Below are 23194 nucleotides of genomic sequence, written 5' to 3'. Positions count from 1 at the left end.
CACAGACCAGGCTGTGCATGAGCAAAGACCAGGAGCAATAGTTCCCCGTTCATTCAAAAGACCACTAAAACAGAAAAAAATAAGAGTTCAATGAGCCCAGATAGCCAAATGCACCATTTTAATACAAACTAGGCCCATTTTCACCATCTCTTCAGCTACTTCAGTCTTACAGTGGCAAATCAGAGGAATACAGAATACTGCCATCATATGAACTCGTCCCCATTTGTTCATTAAAAAGTCAGTATGTGTATTTATTGGGCAAGATATTATTGTGTTGTACGCAACCCTTCCACTCCCTGTTCCCCCAAGTCATCAGGAAAGTGCAGATGAAATCCATGGCATGAAGACACACATCTCTTCTTGGTCCATCCCATCGGATATTCTTCAGGCTAGTACCTAAGAGCGTACAAAGTACTCCCAAGGGATTTGCACAAGCAACAAATTTAGCGTCTCTCTCAGAAAACCTGACAGGCAGAAATCTCGCAGGAATTAATAGTGGCAAAGATCCCTCCAGGTCTAAAGTACCATCCAGTTTCAGATCATAATCCAGTCCATAAAATTCTTCTTTTTTTGTCTATTAAATAATTATACAGCCTGTTAATCGCACCGTTCTCCTAAGACCGTTTGGCATGATAAAGGAGATGCAGATTACATGTTAGATGACAAGGATGAATAAAGACTACACACCAGTAAATTACAGTGGCCTACTCCTGACCAGAAGATTACATTTACAGTATAGAACAAATACACGTAAAATAATTAAACCCACAAATATTAATAGTAAGTGAAGCCCAGAACAGAATACATTGAATTACAAATAACATCTTCAAATACATCCAAAAATATGAAATGAAGCACTGATCCGTTAGATCCACCTCCTCCCTCCGAGGAGAAGGCAACCGGGGAAGAGGAGGGAGATTCTCTCTCCTTAACCCCACACCAATCCATCCCCCCTTTTCTTTTAAAGCAGAAACAAAAAGAGTACCTCCCTTTTTTGTTTTGTTTTTTAAATCTCGGTTCAAAAGAGAACCATCACAGTAGCCAGACACTTAAGACTGTCCACAAAGTACAGCCAACTCAGAGATGCAGTAATGGTCACATTGGCAAGACATTAACAGAATAAAAAGGTCCAACATAAATGCTGACTGCCAAGCTGGTAACACCATCAAGAGACCATCAGACAATTCAAATGCGATGTTATCAAAAGGGCTCAGAGACATGCATAAAGTCATCAATTTAAGGGCAGATGGCCAAAATACTTTTGTCTCCTAGCACTGAGAACAAACCTGTTAAAAAGCAAGTATTCTTCCCGCAATCACCCGGGCCCAAGCCTACTGTGGTCCGAGCAGTGGCTGTAAGAAGCCTTCTCATCTAGTATAGTTATTGTGCAAGTGTGTGCTTTGGCTGGGTTAAGCCAGGGAAGGTCAGCTTCAGGCTAAAACAAGCCCACTACAGCAGAGAGACAGATGCCTTCGGATGCCCTGCACAAGACACTGCAGACGTGGCACGAAGAAGTCTTCTCCCAAGTGTTGAACTCTGCCCGGGAAACTCTCGGGAGCATGGAAAAAGCTGAGAGGGAACACCTGGGAAAGCCCTGCAGGAGCAACTCCACCACTGTTTAATAACTCGAGAGATTCTAGCTTGTTTTTAAGGTCACAACTGCCTCAACAAGTTGCACTGGGAAAACTCTCTCACTGTAAAAACAGCAAAGAAAAATAGGAAGGGAGAGCCACATGCCCAAGGCTTGAATACCTCCAACTCGCTGCATCCTATCATCTACCTCTCAGAGTTATACCAGCATCTTTGTAATACTGTGAAGGGACTTGGCTCAATACAACTATTATTCTACCTTATAGGCGAGCGTACTTTCTCTGAGGCCAGTCTGCCTTTGAGGTTTTTTTTTTTTTAGTATAGTACCATAAGGAAACAACTGCAGCAAATGCTGCAGTCAACAGCTGAACCCTCCCTGGCATCCCACAAAAAAAAAGCCAGAGAAGCATCAAGGCACAATGGTGAATGCCCTTTTGAGAATGTGCCTTAAAAAAATCAGTGCAAAGAGCAGAGATGATTACTATTACAAAAGTCACCTTTTTATACTAAAAGAGCACGGTAAAAAAAGGTCAGCTTTGGTGCCACCCGTTTGCACGTGAAGCCCCTAGCCGCAACACCCGCCGGGGCCTGACTGACTCTACTACAGCATTGTGAGATAGTGCAAAACCTTCAAGTTACGAACAGTGAAATCGCTGTTTTGCACATCCCTCCAGAATTGTGCAAGGTACAACAAGCACTCTAGGTGGTGAATGCACATCTCCTACAAGAGGCAGGGAAGCAAAACAGCTACTACGTACCTAGGATTTTCAGTACCATCCAGCTCCTCTCCCTACACCGCTCGCTTGGTTTCTATTTCTGCTGTTACTCAAACCAAGAGATTCCAGAAAAGGATTTTGCATTGGGGTTTTTTTTTTCCCCCCCCTCAGTAGGTATTGATTGCAGTCTCACGGAGATCTCCATAGGGGATTTCAAAAAGAGTACATGACCATCTTTCCTTTGCCAATTTATCGGCTCTGCATTACACAGATACAAGGCTCCCAGCACCGTCTGTTAAATGCAGCAGCTTGGAGGAACACTCAAAAGAAAACAAAATATTCCATTTATTTTCTACCTTCAACTTCTGGGAAGATTGAAGCTTTGGAACAAAATATGAGAACTCAAATCTAACACTTGGCTGGACACCAGCTGAATACCAGGTCTGAGGAGAAGAAACAGCAAGGAATGAAGTGACACACAGAATACCTGAGGAATTTGGAGTTGTGGAATGGACATTCAATTCACCATCAATAGTTAGGATGAAAATAGGCAGGGAGAAGGGAAGAAAAGCCCTAAAACTAAAGTTGGGCATGAAAGTAATGAAGATATCAGAACAGATTAAAGATGGGGAAGGAAGTTTTCAAGATCAAGCAGCCATCAGACCTGCAATTGTAGGAACAAAGGCTTACTGCAATCTCTTCCCCTAGGAAACCTTTACAACCACCCCAGTCCTAGTTGGCAAGGCACCGATTGTTGCGCTGCAGTCAGTGGTGGCCAGGAGAGCCGTTCATGTGCTTTTCACTGGAAGGAACATCTGTGCTGTAGAGGCCGTCCAAGTATGCCTGAGAAATCTCCGCTACCAAGCTCCTGTCTGGGACAGACTGGGCCATTCCATAGATGGCTCCCTAAGCAGAGAAGAGAAGGTCATCACATAGGATCGTTAATGCCATCAGAGAAACACGCTCAGCCCAAACACACCCTCACTATATGCTGGCTTCCTTACCATGCCTGTGGTCTTGGCCTTCGGGTCCTTCATGATCTCCTCAATGCTGTCTTTGACATCTTTCAGGAACTGTTCAGCGACACCAGACTTCGTGTGCAACTGCGTAATGCAGAGATGAATGCTGGGCAGGCAGGGGAGAGGGGAGGAGATTAATCATCTCAGCTCCACATTTTCTGAGCAACTGGCAGCTATTTAGTCCTTCCCTGGCCAGTGACAACCATGTATCTTAAAGTAGCATTTCAGCAGTATAACGGGAGAAGACGATCCACTCCCTTCCACTTAAAGGCAATCCCTGCAAAATACTCACTAGAACCAAGCTGAGGAGAGTTCAGCTCTTCTTCTGCAAAATGGCAACTCCTCCTTCCTTCCTGACTTCACTGTACACGGTCAAAGGCCTATAATTGTCTCACCTCATTCCAGGTACCTCTGGTGATAAAAGTGCAGCTGCCTGCGAGCCCAGTGATCCTTGCCATCATTTCCTTCCCCCTCCTTTCCAGCTCAGATAAGCCATCAGCCATGCACAGGGTGGAAATTAGCATCCACCAGCAGGAGTAGGGCACCTCTGAGCTATCAGTTCAGGCTTCTCTAGACTTTGCTTCATGCTAACTGCAAGTCCAAAATTTTTTCAGTGCAGCTACATCCAAGAGCATTTGCCCCTTTCACCCACAGAAAAACAACAACTACCCAATTAAGGAAACTCTCAGAGAAACATTCATTTTACACCAGGCTGGAAAGACCACTGAACATGATCAGCCCTTCACTGTTCTTTCAGTTACCTTCATCTTCAGTGGGCAGCAAGATACTAAAAATAAATAAATAAGTCTACAAACCCTCAGTTAGCTAACACAAGATAAAGCCCTGGCTATTTATATTTTTCTACTTGTATTAGACAAGTAGACAATTGTAAGTAGAAAGGGAGCCTCAGATATGACCTCTGCAAGGCTCATTAAAATTCCTATTGCCTTATCCTCACTGCAGTGACTGCTATGTATCAGCAACTACAAAAGTAATTCCTTCCCTGCAGCGGAAAAGTCTACATACAATTTATCAGATATGGACAACACCACTCAGCAAATCAAGAGCACTACGTGGCCTGAAGACAACTATCTGGTATACCCTGGCTATTCACATCACTCCCCTGGTCTCCACAAACTCACCTTGATGGGAACTGTAGGACGTTTAAGTTCCATCCTTTTGCAGCTAAGAAATTAGATAATCGATAAATGTCGAAAGTGTCCGAACCGATGGAGAGGACAGACACCTCAGGTTTCCCAAAAATGAAGATACTGTCAATTTTTCTCAACCTTAAAAAGAAAAAAGAGAAAAGAAGTGACTGACCAGGGTTACAGGGGCCAGACATTCTGTCCATCTGTCTAGAGCCTTAAAGGAAAATCTACAGAAGGGAACAGATGACAGCACATCCCTACCAAAAAAATGACACAACCAACCCAGGCCATTGGGACTTGCAAGAGGACTCAAGCCTTAAAGGAAAATCTACAGAAGGGAACAGATGCCAGCACATCCCTACCAAAAAAAATGACAAAACCAGCCCAGGCCATTGGGGCTTGCAAGAGGACTCAGGTCATTAGAGGCCCAAAAGTCAAGGACACTCAGGAAGAAAAGAGAAAGAGGGAGGACAGAGAGGCAAAGGAAGACAGTAGCAGAGAAGATCAGCTTATCATGATGCTTACAGAGCAACACAAGCACCCCAACAAGCGAGGGTATAACCCTTCTTTCATCATCTTCAGTAAGTCCTTCCAGATTCCCCCTCAGCCATGGCTGAGGCAGAAGAAACTCTCAAAGCAAAGTCAGCTAAAGAAAGATGCCTGCACCCCTCCTCTCTGTGCCTCTCAGCTATCTGGCACGGGAAAGCAACCCAGGCATAAACCAAGCATCTTCTCCCATAACTGCCCAGTGGATTCACACCCAGCAGGTAACATGCCATAGCTTCTCCCAGGGTGTGGGGGGGTGAGAAGTTGCAAGAGAAACAAGAGCAGTTTGGGAGAAGGAGTCCAGGACAGGGTTAAAGAGCATGATCAAAACACTAGGGCACACACGTACTCCGATTCGAGGAAACGAGCCGTTTTAATGATCCTCTTCGTAGCCTCAACGTAGCCCGATTCCCCTACGTGCATCAGAGTTGCCCAGCATGCGGCTATGATTCCACCAGGCCTGGAGCCTGCCACGGAGGGGGAGGCGTATATGCCCCCTTGCCAGTCAGGTGCTATAAAGAACTGGTAGCTCCTATACTTCTTGTCGCTGTACAGCACCACCGAGGAGCCCTTGGGAGCGTAGCCATACTGCAAGGGGCACAGAGAGCATTGAAAAGCAGCAGGAAGGCACAGGAACACATTCAAACACTCACTGCATGCCGTCACCAAGATCCCATTTGCCCGTACTTTGGCGCATTGCACAAAGCATCTGAACAGGGGAGCCTTTAGCCCTGCACTTTAGCACTTGCCCACATCGCAGAGCGGAAATGCCTGAAGGCAGAGATGGCACCAGGAATTGCTCCCCAAAAATGAAAGCATTGGAAGAATTTTCTCCCCACTTCTTACCTTGTGGGTATCAGCAGAAATGCTGGTCACACCTTTTACACGGAAGTCAAATGCACGCTTTAGAGGGAACCCTGCCTTGTCCATGAAAGCAATAAGAAAGCCACCCAGGCAGGCGTCAACGTGGAAGGGGATTTTGTACTTCACCGCAAGCTGTGTATGAACAAGGGATTCTGGTGAGTAACATGCAATCAGGCAAGAAAACAATATTGTCACAGCACCCAAACTCCCGTCACCAAAAGGTACGCTGCATTTCACAATTAAATGTTGCCTGGACCCTTTTGGAACATCATGCTGCTCTCAAGCAGTTGAGGATAGGAGATCTGAAAGGGCTGGCTACTGGTGGGATGCTTTCTCCCACCTTCCATCTATCTGAAGATTGCAAGCAAGAGGTAAAACAACATTGGATTTTGGCAGCTTGCTGTATTTGCCAAAGAGATGTGACAAAGGGATCTGAAAGAAGTATTTGCAATAAAGTGTAAGGGTGTGAGCCAAATGAAAAAGTCAGAGGCCTTGGCTGGTTACATACAAAATAACTAACTGGAGCATGGAGAGAAAAATCAAGAGGCATGTTTGAAAAATAAGATCCCAGCCCTTTGACTCCTACTCCCTCCACACATTCCTCCAACTTCTGCACCAAGCTTGCTACAACCATAAGTCCTAAATCAAAGCCTTTTTACGAGGTGGACTATTTTGCTGTTTTTTCCTCTCAGATATCAAAAAACACCCTTCTGGTTGGTCTCACAGCAGATGCAGCAGAGCTCAGTCACGTGCACTATACATACCTTCAGTTACAGCAGTTTATAGCACAGACTTGAGAGTTCAGAGACAAAGCACATGCAAAAGGCTTGCCACTTCGCCTCGCTGTGACATGCTGCATGCGCCAGCTCAAGTCGAAAACACAGCCCCACACAATCAGCTTTATGACAATGCCCAGAAGTACTTCTGGTAAGCCCACCTTTTCACAGCAGTTACAGAGTGCAAGAAAATAGTCCCGTATCCCTCCTCACTTCCCAACCGTGTCATACATACCCTGCTGTTGGTTAATACCCAATTTAAAGGCAGTAATACCCTCCCAACCAGTCTGCTCCTCCCAACAGATACATTGGTTGGCATCCTGGAACCTATCTGCTCTTCTTGTACGGAAGGACATGCTGGTTTTCTTGCTACAGCACCCAGAAGTCCCAGGGGCACTCTACCTTTGCCACCTCTTCAATCGGGTCCATAATTCCATGCGGGAACTGGGGAGCAGAACAGACCAACATGGCTGTGTTCTTCGAAATAGCTCTCCTCATTGCCTGAAGATTTAAAGAGAGAAGATGCTCACATTCCATTTACCTAGAGCCACCCTGCCAAAAAAGATAAAGAGTGAAAACGTGCAGCACCTGGTCTTAGAAACCAACACACAAAAGCCTACAGAAAGCAAAGCAGTGAGCTACAAGCATCAGCAGACATCAACTGAGTAATTTAACTCATCCACTTGAAAAAACATCACTGTTTGCCCTCATCTGAAATCCAGGGCTATTTCTGAAATACAGGAGTTATTTGATTATAAATTAATCACACCGGAAAAAAGGATGATTTACATCCAATTATTTCAAATAAAATCTTATTTGCAGTGACAGACACTTACTCCTGCCATTTTTCCTTATTTCTAGCAAGCATTCATCCCTCTCTACCCACTGACTTGCCACCTGGATAGGTAGATTTCTTGCTATTTGCTGTACAATGCCAATTTCCCACAGAAAGAGTGCTGCGCTGCCTGAAGTGATACCTCAACATCCACTTCCATAGCCTTGGTCAACGGTATGTGAATCAACTTCAGTCCAAAGTAGTGTGCTGCCTTGTCAAACGCTGCGTGAGCACTCACTGGGACCAACCTAGAAAAGTAACAGATTGCATATGTCAACCCAGGCAGCACCTAAGCCTTACCGTGAACAGGAGAGGAAAGAGCAAAAAAAAAAAATTGAACTTGCAGATATATGTGTGAGACAGACAGGTCACAAACAGGCCAACTGCATGCTTCAACTGGCCAAAAATCATACAGACCAAAAAGAGAAAAACGTTAGGAAAAATGCTCTCTGGGACAGGCGAGATGCTGAGTGCTGTTCTGAACGAAAATGACAGACACTCAATCTCGAACAACCCAGAGAAAACCTGTTAAAAGTAATTTTATTCCAATGCATGATCTTCTGTGAACCAGGAACCAGAATTCCCAAGAAAGCTCATTTCTTGTTGTATCAAACGATATTATACCCTCTCCAACCAACCACTCTCCTTCCTTGAGAGGGGCGTATGAGACAATACCAAAGGGGAGGAGCAGCACAAATACACCAAATGAACATAGCACTTGCTGTCTCCCATCTCAAATGGCAGTGGCTGAACAGCCTTAATTAATCTTATTTTCTGAGGCATCATATCTTTATCAGGGCCTTTAACAGCATGCAAAAACGTTAGAGGGGGAAGAAAAGCACCGCAGGAATTCAGCCAAAGATGAACACCACAGTGTTTCATCTCTTTACATTTTCCCCCAGTAAGCAATTAACCAGAGAAACATTTTTGACGCAACGTCTAGAAAAAAGCAGCACATTAGAGAGAGCAAATCCTCTATTAGCAGTGTAATGATTTGCACAATTCCTCATTTCAGCTCCAACTTTAGTCCCAGAGTTTTCAGGCTAAACCCTCTTTGATCTGAATAAATCAAAACCCTTAAACACTTCAAAGGGCCTGACAATCTCTGCTCAAGAGGGGCCCAAAGTGGATGTGAGCAGGCTCTGCCTAGAGCAGCACGCAGGTATTGCCAAAAAACATCTGCACAGCATAGCTACCACAGCCCCCCAGCAACACCATGGCCCCCAGGCTGCTTAAAGGTTCCCAGGCTTTTGCACCGCTTCTTTCGACCCGGGTTTCTCTCCTTCAGATGCAGACAGAGAAGGAGGAGGTGGCAATGAGCCAAATGAAGAAATATTGGTGTCTAGCAGCCACCTCCACTCAGAGGAACAGTAAGTCCCCCAAAGCAAAAACCAAGTTACAGAAGTGTTGCTCACATTTCTGGCTGTTTGATGCCTCTCTCGTAAGCCAGGTCTCGGTACGCCTTGCAGGCCATCAGAATGCTCTCAGTCCCCCCGGATGTCATCTGTTGTGAAGAAAAGAAGCAAACAAGAAAAACAACTGCTTACATGGATGTTGCGGAAGAGAAAAGCGAAAAAGGGATGCTGCCACAGCATCTCTGCCCAGAGATGCTTCAGATGCAAGAGATGTACAGGAAAACTCAGGTTTCAAGGGCAGCAGAAGCCACAGAACAGCTCAAGGTAGCTTTCTGACATCCAGCTTGAAAGCACACATGTAAATAAATGTTAACTCCTCTATTAAAAGGGGGAGGTGGAAAGGGAAGACTTAAAAAACATATCCAAAGCCTGACAAGAGGGGACCATACTGCACAGTCACTAGCTTACAAACATGACCGCACCTCATGAAACCCCCAGTACATGCTTAGCTCTTGATTACCCGGGGATTGTTTATCTGGATTACAGATTAATTATGCCACGTATACAGAAACAACAAAGTTGATTCTGTATTAAGTCAACTGAAGTCCAGCAGGGTTTATTAGGGCTGGAGCAGTGCCATGCTGAGGCATGGAGCCAGCTCAGCATTGGCACCGCTCCCGAGCTACACAACCTTCCCAGAACCTGGAATGCTGCAGAGCTCTCCTCCCACCTACTCTCTGCAGAGGCCAGCCTAGGTCTGGTCAGCACCAGACCAGAGCCTGTAAGCCTTCAAGGACCCAAGAAATTTTATATGGCGAGGAATTTCTGTATTACTCCCCAGCAAGTCCCTCGGTATCCACACAACCCACTACCCATGCTGTCCCAGCCCTCCTTACCCCGACCACAGGAGAACAAGGGGGTTTACATCAGGAGGTGGAAGAGAGGAAGGTACACGCACAATCTGTTCGATCAAGTTTACCATTGCATACTAGAACTCAAGTGCTGTTGCAAATAAATAAATGAAACTCTTTACAGGAAGAAATTCCTCAAGTGGGAGGACTGTCTCTTGTCGGCCAGCCCTTATGAGTTCTGACATGCAGGGGACAGAAAAGCATGTGGGCAAACCTTCCAACGTAAAACTTTAATGTAGTAAAATGTGAGGTTGGTTTTTCAAGCAGCCTGCCAGGCTGACTTACTGCTAAGCTGGGTGGGCCATAACTTGAGGATGGGGGGTACCTGGGACAGGTATACAGAAGTGCTACTTTACAGCACTTATGGACTAGTTTTGATCCTCAGTCCGTCTGAGCCAACTGCTTCTTCCCCTTTTAACCTCTTCCCCCAAAAAATAAACATAAAAAGGATGCAATCACATTTGCATGCCTTACGACATCTGCTAGCCTGCATTTTCTTTTGGTTTTTTTCCCCAGCTGACATAGCTGCAAAACCCCAAAATGCAAAGTGTGACTGCATGACAATGACTAAACATTAAGTACAGAGATAAGGAACAAAGTTCACGGGCACATAAAACAGCCTGCCACGTTTTTTCCGCAGTCCAAGCTAGCAGCAGCTGCTGCCACAGGCAGCGTGGAAGCAACCATCACGCCACAGACAACTTCTGCTTTTTTGGTAGTTTGTAAAGCAACAGGCTGTCACAGATAAACCCGAAGAGAGCCTCACACTGGATAAAGACATCCTCGCTTTTATTGTGAGGCAAATAGACGGTTGCAGGAACACAGTGTCCTAAGTGTTTTATGGGCTGTGTCATTCCCTTCTCAACCCTTCTTACGAAAAGATCTGTGAAGTTGTCAGCTATTACCTTTGGGGAAAAAATTAGCTGGTATAATACGGATTGCCTTCCTACTACCGGGTGGGAGAAGAGGAATGGGATTATTGCATACTTGTAACACCGCCTGCAATGATTGTGAAAGCTTCGCCAGGCATGATTTGGGGATCTTGGGATTCACATTGCTGAACACCACTTTGTGCCACCAGGCTTTCTCCCTGTTGAGCAAGCAGTCCCTGCCTCTACTCTCGTCTAGGTAACGTGCTCTTCCAAGAGCAGCCTCTGTACAGTTTTATTCCCATTTTGATCCTTCCACCAAAGCACCTTGTCCTTACATATGACAAACCTTCCTTCAAAGCCTGGCTGATCACCTGCATGCAAACGCTAAGCCACAGGCGGTTTTGGGGAGGTCAGTCAAAGCTTTTCAGCAGTTGGTCGGATGCAGGCTAAGGAACAGCATCCAGAACAGATCCTCCTCCCAAGCACCAAGACTGGCATGCAGATGACCACACAGAAAGCTGAAAATCCACCTAACAAGCTGAATTTCCACCAGATCAGCTTCCTAAATCGGCCCACCGGCAGCACATCAGTACCAACATGAGTGTACGCCAGGGAGATACACCACAGCAGCTGGACCTACAGCAGCACCTTCAGCATGGCACAGCTACAACAGCAAAACCCCTTTTGGTCGAGGCAGTTTACACCTGCAGAGGGAGTCTGCTCCTTTGCAGGAGACTTTGTCAGCTTAGCTATCAACAGCAAACTCGTCCTGCTATAGCCAGGGCTTGAATCACTGTCACAGGATACAACTTCCCCACCGCCCGCGGCACACCGGCAGCTGGCCAACACGCAGTGATTCAGCACCCGCCAATGGCTCACACAATTTTTATTTTCTTTTTTTTTTCTCTCCTCTAAATGAAAGTCCACAGGCTCAAAGAGATGCCATAGGGAAAGGGGGCTGGAAACAGGCATTGTTTTAAGTAGCTTTTCAACCCTCCAGTATTTTCAAAAGCCAGGCAAAGCGTGTGGAAAAAGGCAAGCAAACAGACTTTTTTGTTCTTGATTTATTTATTATTTTCCAAATGGGAGAGGAGAAAGCACAGGGGGAAAAAAATATCCCTCCTGCTCTCTAAACTTGGTATATCCCTTCCATTGCTCCCTCCCTCCAAATCATGAGAACAGCAATAAGAGATACGGTCCCTATTCTAGGATTTCTTTGGCCATGCCACTTGCCATGTCACTGTCAAACTGTCAGGCAAAAAAGAACCACTTTGGTTCATGGTCTCTAAAGTTTTGCTTCCATTTTCATTTTAGGAAACACATCCACTGAGACCCTGGAGACAAAGCTGACCAAAAGTTTCACTGAGCTGAAATAACAAGAAAGCAAACTACAATTTATTTCCAAGGTAGCATTAGACTAAAAATATACCACAATCCACTACATGGTCATAACGTAGTGGCAGGCTCACATAAAACCCCTGTAAAACCTGTGGGTTGTAAATTCCACCAGTTGTCTCTCTCAAGGTGACCAGCTCATCACTACAGATAAAACCTGACAGATCTGCAGAGTTTAAACCCCCCCCAAGACACATCACTCACATTTCACTGCTAAAGTCCTACTTCAGATGTGCAAGCCAGCACTACGACAAAGTTTGGAAGCTCCGGCATTGGGGATGAAGAAACAAGATGGTTTCTACCAGAGGCTTAGGTTTGCGTCTACTGATTTTGCCTCCTCTCTCTTGTCCTCAGCTGCAGAAAGTGCAAAGAAGAATGCATGGAGAGATTGACATCAAATACACACACACACACACCATACCCCCCCCCTCCCCAAATTTTCCCCTGCACTTCAAAGCTGCCCTTTCTTTTTAATGTTCAAATAACTACTAAAAAAATATCCTTGAAGCTTGCAAGAAAGTGGTGATTTCTCCCCAAATTAGAGGGGAAATCCACAGAGCCAGCACTGCAAAACAAAGCACCTTGTGAACAGGAACACATGCACACATCAGACAAGAACAAACTCCCCCCACTCCTCCTCTATGTGCTAAGCTTAATTAGTCCTTCCAAAAATCATTGCAAGAATGTGATTAGAATCTCCTGGGAGCCAAAAATCACAAATTCCTGTCTCTTTGCTCTCGCACAACGCGATTCAAAGAAAGAACAAAAGTAGCAATTAGCGAGAAATAGGAAGCATCCATCCGCTGCTGAAAATTATTACTTTTAAAAACTGCTTGAAAACTTGCAACATCTCTCAGTGCAATTTAAGGCAAAAGGCAAGCCCGCAAACCCCCACCGCAAGGGCATTGTTAGCATTTTTATGCCCGTGTTTAAACTAAGGAGAATTATGGCCCCCGTGTCTCAAATAAAGGCAGCTTCTATAAATAATGCAAGCTGCTCATCTGATTTAACATTCAGAAATCTAAAAAGACATGTTACATTTTTGTATTTATTAAGCACACCAAAAACCTTCAAAGAGGGAGCGGGGGACTGCTCTCCAGAGATCCTGCTTAGGAAGACATCCATATGACACAGGGCAGGGTTCCCCAGGCTGCTGAAAGCCCTGGGAACAGCACAAATGTGTCACTGTGCTGCTTTTTCCAAGCTGAGCAACAGAGCGTTAGCCCCAAAAAGCACCGTTGTGGCACATGTCGTGGAAGCCTGAGCACAAAAGGAAGTGAAATTGCCTCACTGAGAAGCACAGACAGAAACTTTGAGTGTTCTCCACATAGCGTAGCTACTGATACACTCTGCAGAAACACCAACAAGCTCCATCTGCCTTCAGGGACCGTCACCAGGCACCAATATAAAATTGGACAAGCAGTCCCAGCTGCTTAAATCAGGTTAGCAAATCCAGCAGACAGGGACCTGGCAATAAAACACATTGCTTCTTAGAGACAGCAGTGATGAAATTCAGGAAAAAAAAAAAATACACATTTGTTTTAGGTTACAACACTGCAGAAGTTGAATGGGGTAAACCAGAAGCCTTCTCAGTAGAAAAAGCCAGCAGCACCTCCTGAACAGATCAGTTTAAAGATAAAGATAACTCACAGCATTGTATCCTCCTTGGTTTAGCCATCTCTGTTTGACAGCCTCACCGGTTACTAAAGCATAACTGCGGCAGTCTGAGCAACCAGCTACAACAGGGCCCTCCAGAGACAAGAAAGCATAGCATCGATTTGAAAAAATGCTCTTTTAAAATGACTTTGTAACCATCCAAGCCTCCAGAAATAATTCTGAAATATTAATTCTGTTTTGGGGAGAAGAAAAAACAAGAGAAGTCTTTAAGCCCAACTACTCAAAGAGCACGCGATCTCCATATATCCACCAGCATCTCTCCATCGAGGATTAGCAGCTCTGGACACTTCACAGTCAGGAAGGGCAACGTGGGAGGAAGACAAAAAGTCCACTGGAGACACTCATTTGGACAAGATGATTACAGGGATGCAATTAAGCTTATGTTTCCGGCCAATCAACTTTTCAACCCTCCCTCTCACCCTGCAAATGTGACTGTTCAACCAGCTAGAACGTAACTCCGCAGCAAGTTGCACACTTTCCTGTTTGCTTTGATTCTGCTTGAATCCCAGCTGCGGCTTTGCAGCATAGTCCTGGGAAGGGAGGGGAAGAAGAAATGAGCAGAGGGAAAAGCAGGATTCCCCAGACCATCTGTGGAGGTCTCACGTTGGCCATGATCACGGCCGGATTGTTTTGGAGTTTTTTACCTGTTCTGAACCTCTCCTCTTCAGCAATTCTACTTTTAAATTTCAGTGGAGGAGCACACCGGGCCAAGGTTGATACTTTTACAACACACGCTTTCCGTAACAAAAACCGAACACGTGTGTCACAGGCTACAGGCTTCAGCGAGCAAAGTTCTCCAAGCATGAGATAAGTGTCACAGAGCTATCTGATTGTTGTATCAATTAACATCTCAACTGTTGATAAGGATGGGTTTCAACAGCCTTAGACCCAGCCTCCTCCCCATGCCAGAGATAACCTCACCAGCGTTCTCAGCACTGCAAACCAGGAAGGAGATGAAGCGAGGTTAAATGCTTTGCTTATACAAAGAGGCATGTTCCTTCTCTAAACTTAAAGGTGGCACAAAGAATACAGTCCTGGAAAGACAAGTCACAGGGTGCAACCTCCTGCTATCAAAAGCAATCATGTCTTACACTCCCAGACACTGCACAGTCAAGTTTCATCTTCAATCCGGTTGGAGTTTGATCCCAACTACACCCACTACTATAAGGCTACTCCAAATACTTACCTCCTGAACACAACCAAGCCTCCAACTGTCAGATTAAGCCCATTCAAGACCAGTTCAGCCCATAAGCTCTTGTGTCAACACTGCCTTCCCATATGAATCCTCAAGCCTTCTCCCTCCCCAGCACATTTGCAGACAGCAATCACCTCACACCCAGTCTCTGAAAAATCTCATCTGGAGTCTTCTCACAAATGGAAGTTCTTCCCGAGTTAGTAAGCAGCCTGTTTGTATCACAGCTGCACCCAACCGCCATATTATGAGATAAGACCTCACTGTCCCATGCACCACATAAAGAGGGAGAGAATTTGGCCTAAGGAATTCAGGATCCTTACCAAAAAGGTAAAGCAAGAGAGGAGCATAAAAAAAACACAGCTCATTTTTATAACAGCAATTCACCACGCAAGTTCACAACTTTTGATCTTTGACCAACTTTGAAATCACCAATTTAAGGACACACACCTGGACTCTTACTAGGAACTCTATCAAGGCTTTAAAACCAGTTTTCACCCTAGCACACTGGAAGGCCACATAAGCCTGGAAAGACAGCTTTCCAGCTGGACAGATGACAATACATGCCATGCCTGCTTGATCACCAATACTTCAAGCTGCTTGTTGGTGACCAGCCAGCCAGCTGGCCTTGTCCTCAATCTTGGCATTCTGGCCGGCTCGCAGATTTCCAGTTCAGAGATTAAAACCAAGGGGAGCTACTCAAAGCGACGCAGCTCTGTTCGCCATCCCTCACTGACAACCAGCCAGGCTACATTACGCTGGTTCGCTTTTCCAACTGCCATTAAGCCGATATCATTTAAGAGTGTGAAAAAAAAGCTTAAGTAAGTGGTCTTGCCTAAAGAACCACTTCCCCGAGTTAAACTGTTTCTCATAAAGCTTCACCAAGAAGAGCAGTTAGCAACCGTCTTCTGTACAGCTACGTTGGCATGGCACATAGCAGAGGGAGCTTGGCCTCAAGCCTCAGCTGGATAGCAGAAGGTGCATTTACACTTAAAGTCAGAAATATCAGAAATGTTCATGGGACAATTGAAGACAGGCTACTTACAGCACCGCAAGAGTTGGGGCCCCCGTTGAAGAGCGTACAGGCAATCCTCACTACTTCCGCTTCCATCTTCCTCAAACCAGGGAATATATCCGGATGGAGAGGATTACTCCAGGCAAACTCTTCGTACACCTTCAGAAAACAAAGACAGAAAGTTAGCCTTGCAGATGAAGCGCTGAATTATCAGTGCAGATTTGGGAACTCACCATACACACTGTATAAGCAAGTTAGTTGCATTTAGCCGTAGACAATACTGCAGATCTCCTTGGACTTAACTCCTGGTGTGAGTAAATATCACACGCTGGGAAGCTACAGCTGAGGAGGGAAAAAGCCTCACTTGTTTTTCTAGGGCATTCTGGCCTCTGGAGTGATTCAATAACATCACAATATTTCTTTTTGTAAAGACAGGTTGAATTGTTTAGCTACTTTTCTAAACAAAACACAATACGCACCCTGTGATTGCTTTACACAAAGCAGGGCCAAAAAAAAAAAACTTACTTTGCAGAACTAGTTTTCGAATTCAGTATTAAACGGGAATTCTGAAAGCAGACAGAAAAGCACAACTGCCCACCCACACCGCAACAAAAGTGGCCGTGGAAACCAGTATTTCATGCTCATTCTGCAACTGCGGTCTCACAGGATAAGGCTGGAACAGGCCAGTTCCGACCTCCTGCAGTTGAGATCAAAAAGCAACTGCAGGGATGCTAAAAGAAATACAGCAGAAAAAAAACCAGCAAGTAATCAGCACAAACAGAGGGAATGTTTCCACAACACTCAATCCAAGCTGAGACCCCGACAGAAAGGCTGCTCTTGAGCTTTGTGTTCCCCCAAAGTGGCAAAGAAAATGTCAACGAGCAGAAGAAAACACCAATAGCAACCACTAAACAGAGCTCATTACAGCTGTTATAAAGGCTGTTCCCAGGAGCAAGAAGGCTAGACTTCCCTTCCTGGCAAAAAACCTCTGGAGGTGGATATATTTGAAAACAGACCTTTCGGCTGTTTAGGTTATTTTCCAACCTTCTCAAAGGGAAAAGTTCCTGAGTAGGTAAACAGACCTAACAAAGACGCCACTGAAGCATGCCACTGCTCCATTGTTGTAAGATTTGGACTGCCAAAAAACATTTTATGAACCTCCTCTTTGCTTAAACCAAGAGGAATTCAGTTTTGCTCAGTGAAGCTGTTCCAGTCCAAAGTCCCACAGCCTCCCAGTAACAGGACAGCCAAGGATGCTTTCACACCAGCCTGCAGCAAAGGCACATCTGTTGGGGGGCTGGCTGAAGATGATCTATGGCAAATTTTATGCCTCCTACCATTCCATGAATTAGAAGGTTAGTGCCAGTTTCCAGTTCACTTGTTACTTCTTACTCATCAAAACACCATCTCATCTGATTGGACCCTAGTTATCTCTATACGGTGTTTCCACAGGGACAGTCACTCAGCCAGCTTTACACTGCCCAAATGCTTTGCTAACAATTCCCCTTCCACCTACATTTACCCTAGGCTCTGTCTTCGTAGTTGGGAAGTCTTAGTTTCAGATCTTCCCTGTTTATTTTGAAAGATGCTGGGACAGCATTGAGGGGTTTCTGGTCACCCTGAAGATGCTAAGGATATCTGCAAAGACGCCAAGTTAGACTGGTTACACTTTACCTTCACTAGCAGATGGGTGAGGTTCTCTTCACCACTGTACACAGTCCCAGAGACTCTCCCATCCTGCCAGCGTACATCTCCTGAAAGAGAAGGAAAAGCACACCACTTGACAACACACCATTCTCCAGAAGTGCATAGAGAAGTCCTCCCACCAGTTCTATAGATTGAAGATTCAGCTTTTGAGACTTCACTGATGAGGAACAAGTACGATTTTTGCACCAGAGACAGCTGTGTGCAACACTAAGCTTCTGGCATCATGCATCCCATGAACTTATCAAACTGCAAGTAAATGATGACTGAAGAGTCAGCACATAAACAACATCCAGCTGCAGCAAGCAGTTATATTAATACATAATCCACTTAATCCCCACTCAGTCTCCCCAAACTGCTGTCCAACCAACCGAGCTCTAAAGTGGCTAAAGTTAAAGCCACTTTCAGAGAGCACCTATCGCCACTAAGCTGAGAAGATATGGAAATGCCACGCTTGTATTGCTAAACCCCGCAGTGCCAGATGCCTCAATTAAATTCCACCTAGAACAATATGCTGCTGAAGCTTTAACAAGTAAGAGCAGGTGGATGATGGAACAGTATCAGCAGCACACCCTGTTCAAAAGTTTCAACCCCCTGCCCAACATGATGGTTATTTAACTTTCTGCCTCCAAACGCCCCAGCAACATATTTCCACTCGTTTGGTCATTTGCTCCCTCTACTAATTGCTGGCCTCCTTCATAAAACTCACTGGCATCAGCTTCAGAATTAAGGTGAACATAGTCACAATCCAACCCTCATTTCCAAGCAACTTTCAAAGGGGAGTGCATGTGGGGGGGGGAGGAGGGGACCACAGGAAAAGAAAAAAGAACCACCCAGTGAAGGAAGGAAATAATTTGAGGGAAAACACATACAGAAGCTACAGAAGCAATACATAAAAGTAGAAAAGAAGGAAGTTGTTATAGGATACTCAACTACGAAACTGTTTCTGAATTTGGAGTAGATGAACTGCTCTAGCAGTTCAAGGTATTTCTCAAATTTGGCATAGAAGCAGAGCAGTCAGATCTCCTCTGGACAGCAAGTGACCCACGTTTGCTCATTACAAGTAACATGTTCATGAATCAGGGTGGAGATATTTACATCAGCAAGGCAACTCATTAAGTTTCAGAGACTGCTTATGTGGACTCAAGCCAGAAGAACATCATGACTTTGCCTTCCTTAAATGGCATTTTCAAGGTGCAAGCCATCATGACTTCGGCTAAGAGAAACAGTATTGGAAATTCCCTAAAAATCCTGCTTAGAAGTTTGTTGGTTTGGGGAGGGGTTTTTTGCTTTTTCAGTTTTGAGGGTTTGGGGGTTTTTTTTTTATTATTATGAGTATTCTCGGGGATTTCACAAAAAACATGTTTCTGGTAGAAGTCGAACATCAAGGCAACTGCTCAGAAATGTAATCAAAAAGGCATTCAAATTTCCTCCACGTTTCTCCTCTCCTCAGCTCTCCCATCATCAGTCTAGAATTCTTGGGGAAGGAACAGAATTTCACTGTAAATACCCAAATAGAGTATTAGAAGTCATGAATACTGATCTCTGTCACTTCCAGAAGGAAAACAGACAAAAAAATTTGCAAGCAAAGAACTTCAGGAAAGAAATACTTAAGATGAAGCCATGAGCAGGAGTGATTAGATCTCATTTAAGAGAGTAAGTCTAATGTTAGGTCTATGAAACAGACCCACCCCTGCTGCAGCACAGACTCACATTCATACCTTTTGAGCTGTACTCTTTCATCTTCTCTAGTACTTCAGGCTGGCTCATGCCTTGTTCTGGCAGCACTTTGATATAATCCTTTTCATCTTTCAGGAAGGATAAACTGGAAGTGACATCATTCAAGGCTTCATCAATCTTCTTTTGAATCTAAAAAGAAAGGAAAACCCTATCAACAATGGTGCTGGCCATATTACAAATAATTTTTGAGCACATGCAAGGTTGAACTCACTAGCTATGTCCATACTATTGAGCAGAACAGATAGGAACAGTTTTAGCTCTGACCCAAAAGCACAGCAGAGTTGACAGCCACACAGCTCAACTCTTCCATCCTACCAAGCTCTCCCTCCAAAAACAAGCTGCCTGGAATAGCGAACCAGCACACACTAGTCTCTCCATACTCAGAGTATGCTCCTTACAGGGTAGCAGTGGGAGCTTTGAGCTCCTTCCTTAGTGCCTGAGAAAACAAAGTTCAAGGCAAAAATACATGTTTATCCACCAAACCTTTTTAAGTCACAGTTTTTAATTTGTAGAAGTCTTCAGATGCATTCCATTTTGTACCTTGCCTCCTCTGCCACCATACACACAGTTTAGAAACTCATGAAAAAAGAGAGGAACAATAAAGAAGTCTCCACTAGAGGCACAGTTAGGAGATTTCTTTCCTCCCACCCACACATTACATTCAGGAGGCCCAGACTTCTTCTCACAACACATTCCAAAGTAGAGACTCTTCTTCCAGGCAACACAGGTGTTGGGTTATCATCAGCTTTAAAGACTTTTGGAAATTGGAATGCCTCAATGTCAAGGCCTCCTTGTAAGCAACCGATAGGTTATCAGGCATCAGCCTACCGAAGAGCAGAAACCATACACAGACAGGACACGCCAGGAGTCCTCTGGCACAGGAGAGCTTAACAGCGCTAGCCCCGAGAAGAAAGTAAGTCTGGACAAAATAGGGATCATAAACAAGGGGCCTGGAAGGTGCCCTTTTCCAAGAGGCAGACAACAAATAAGCAGAACAGAACAAGTCATTAATTCATCTCAAAGGCTACTCGAGTCAGAAGGTGAAAGTTGAGGCACTTAACATCACATAACGGGGGGATGCTAGTCACTTCCAGAGGGCTGGGGGAGAAGCTTGAGAACGACTTCCATGTCTACAGCAAAAAGTTGCTCTTTGTTACTTTCATTTGATAAAATTGCCTATAATAGACCTGATCCCCCAAATCAATGTGTAAATCTGCCAACACATCAAGCAGAAAGGGCAATCATCAAGTGTGATACCATCATTTACTAGGTAAAATAAACCAAGCTGTGCCTTTCTCGATCATTAAGTCATTAACATGCTAAAACATGCTGACATTGGGTAGTTCCAAGTTTTTATGCAAAAAAAAAATCTCCCAGACACTAAAGCTTGTCTCGTTTTAATGATTACCCAAACTTCTGATATCTTTGCGCTATAATGCTAACTATTGCTAATAGGTATCTGAGCTCTAAAGTTATCATGGCCAATCATCAGATTAAAAAAAATTATCTTTCCGTGTTGCACAATAAACACCTGGCTATCTCACACTTGCTCAAGAATAGGACATCGTTTGAGAAGAGCAACTGAAGTTCAATCCTGTCCCCTTCTTCCATAAATAAAATTATTTTCTTAAAATCTAACAAGGAGGAAATGTTACTGGAAAATTCTGCAGCTACTGGAAAATTCTGTAACTGCACTTACCAGTTCTTGGTTAGAAAAGGGGGCACCCTCATTTTATGAGAGTGATGCTATGACAAAAAGACTAGGTAGAAATTACAACTTTCATTAAACCAGGTGGCAGTAGCAGACCTTCCAGACCTATATCCTTGGATCATTATGATTACAGTAATACGACAGCAAAGATGCAAAGTACTGTAAGGTCTCAGAGAGCACTATGCAGGCTGAAACAAGGACCTGGGCTAATATTAAGAAAAGTTGTTCAAATACTTACTATAGCTCCGATAAATGGCATTTTTCTCAGTAGTTTAAAGAACTGTTTTTTAGTTCGGGATGTTAAACCTGAAAGATAAAAGTCAGAAATTAATCTAATATGACTCAAGAAACAAAAAAAAAAATGGACTCAGCACAATGCTTCTGATACAGCCCATGATAGAGCCTCAGTATTTCTGATCCAGGCTAAAATAACAAAGTGACCAAGGGGGCATGGTGAAACAGCGTATCAAAGAGCAAGGTTCAGAAATGGACCAGGCTAGAGAAACATCTGGCTTGCGGAACAGTAGCCATCTATGGGAAACAATAATTTGACTCATTTTTTTACTTATGCGGGAATTTGCACCTACACGTGGAATTTTACAGAGAAGAAAGGGAGTCTAGGATTTGCTAAAGGCAAGGTCTCTGGCAAAAAGGGCAAATACTTCTTGAAATTATTTTCTGCATCTTCAAACCAGAATAGTACTGTAACATGAAAACACTCAGCAATGTGAAACAGGCTCCCAGACCATCGGAGGAAATAGCAGTTCAGCCGTAACGTGACAAGGATTCACCCGGTGTCTGGCCATCCGATATAGGAAATGCGTGATGCAACGGGAAGCGACTCAGGGGAAAGGGATGGACAGAGGGAAGAGCAGAAATTCCACCACAGTCCAAACACTGAAACGAGAGAAGCCACTGATGACAAAGACCGGAAAACTCCCAGGGTTGCTCTAAAGGCAGGAATGAAAGCAGGATGACGAAAATGCTTTATAGCCACCAAAAATGCCTCTCAAGTCCTACAGGCATTTCCACTGAGCACCAGCAGTTACAGGACACTAAACAAACTTTAAAAATCAACCATTTTAGGACTCTGCAATTTTATCTACGTTTTCTCCACCACTTCATATATATATTTCACCTCATATATATTTTGAAAAGCTACAGAAGGGCAGTAACTGCAGTTTGGCACATTCTGTAGCAAACACTCGTTAACACTCTGACAATAACATTTTTATTGCACGTTTGAGTGTGCGCACTCTTTCACTAATAACTTCCACAGCGAGAGAAGACTGCAAGCTCCTAAAAAATGCAGGCAATCTAACCAGATCTTGTAACAGTTAGTCAATACTTAAAAAAAATACTGTGCAACAGTACAAACACTAGCCAAGAACCTAACATAACCCTGCACCAAGCAAAAGCTTCATACTATTTCGTTCCTTCCACAGACATTCCCATTATCTGGCTACTCCCCTCTTTAAAAAGAAAAAAGGCTGGCTGAGGAACAGAGAGGCACAGAAGTAAACACTGAGTTAAAAACTCAGCTGTTTTTAACAAACAGCCACTGGAGTGTAACCCTAAGGCCTGCGGGAACTGCAAAGCACCATGTTCTCTTCTGCGGGCAAGGTAATTCTCTCTGACCATCACACAGACAGAAAAAATGCAGATTCATCTCGCTGAAGAGCTGTCAATACCAGAAACTGCTCAAAACAGGAAGATGCTCTGGGGGAGGGGGAGGAATCCACACAATACCACCACGCACAATTATCTTTAACATCCTGAGGATGAAACATGCCTCCAACACTGAATCAAAACCACGTCTCCTCCCTCAGCAGGTTTTCTCCAGATACTTTTCACCCATGACTAAGTTCACAAGAAGCCAGCTCTCAGATAAATTTCGCTAGGTTTTGAGCAAGAAGAGAGTGTTGCAAAAAGTAAATGGTTTAGCCAAAAGCAAAAAGGAGATGAGAGGAAGGCAAGGCAATGCAGACACATTCCAGGCCAGCCTACCGCACCCTCTGAAGGAATGGAAGTGTTTCATTGATCAGACAGGCCTTGACCTTAATTTGGAAGAGGGTTTTATTAGTTGACAGCAGAAGACCTGTTTTAACATACATTTGGCCTTGTT

The 23194-nt window shown here is 44.4% G+C and overlaps 1 protein-coding gene across 1 annotated transcript in view; it reads right to left on the bottom strand.

Annotated features, from left to right (window-relative positions):
* Positions 1-203: 203 nt before the first annotated feature.
* SGPL1 (sphingosine-1-phosphate lyase 1) overlaps positions 204-23194 on the bottom strand; it is a gene marked incomplete at its 5' end in the record, with an annotated part of 23243 nt that continues 252 nt past the window's right edge. The window contains 12 exons of the mRNA XM_009634810.2: positions 204-3212; positions 3311-3431; positions 4468-4614; positions 5372-5610; positions 5869-6018; positions 7065-7163; positions 7640-7745; positions 8913-9001; positions 15945-16073; positions 17589-17668; positions 19340-19487; positions 21308-21375. Coding sequence (XP_009633105.2) covers positions 3072-3212; positions 3311-3431; positions 4468-4614; positions 5372-5610; positions 5869-6018; positions 7065-7163; positions 7640-7745; positions 8913-9001; positions 15945-16073; positions 17589-17668; positions 19340-19487; positions 21308-21375 — 1517 coding nt within the window. The remainder of the gene's footprint in view (positions 3213-3310; positions 3432-4467; positions 4615-5371; positions 5611-5868; positions 6019-7064; positions 7164-7639; positions 7746-8912; positions 9002-15944; positions 16074-17588; positions 17669-19339; positions 19488-21307; positions 21376-23194) is intronic.

This window comes from Egretta garzetta, unplaced genomic scaffold (assembly GCF_000687185.1).
Source record: "Egretta garzetta isolate BGI_Z169 unplaced genomic scaffold, ASM68718v1 scaffold93, whole genome shotgun sequence".
Classification (NCBI taxonomy): domain Eukaryota; kingdom Metazoa; phylum Chordata; class Aves; order Pelecaniformes; family Ardeidae; genus Egretta; species Egretta garzetta.
Note: the sequence above shows the minus strand (reverse complement) of the source record. Positions and strands in the feature narration are given on the sequence as shown.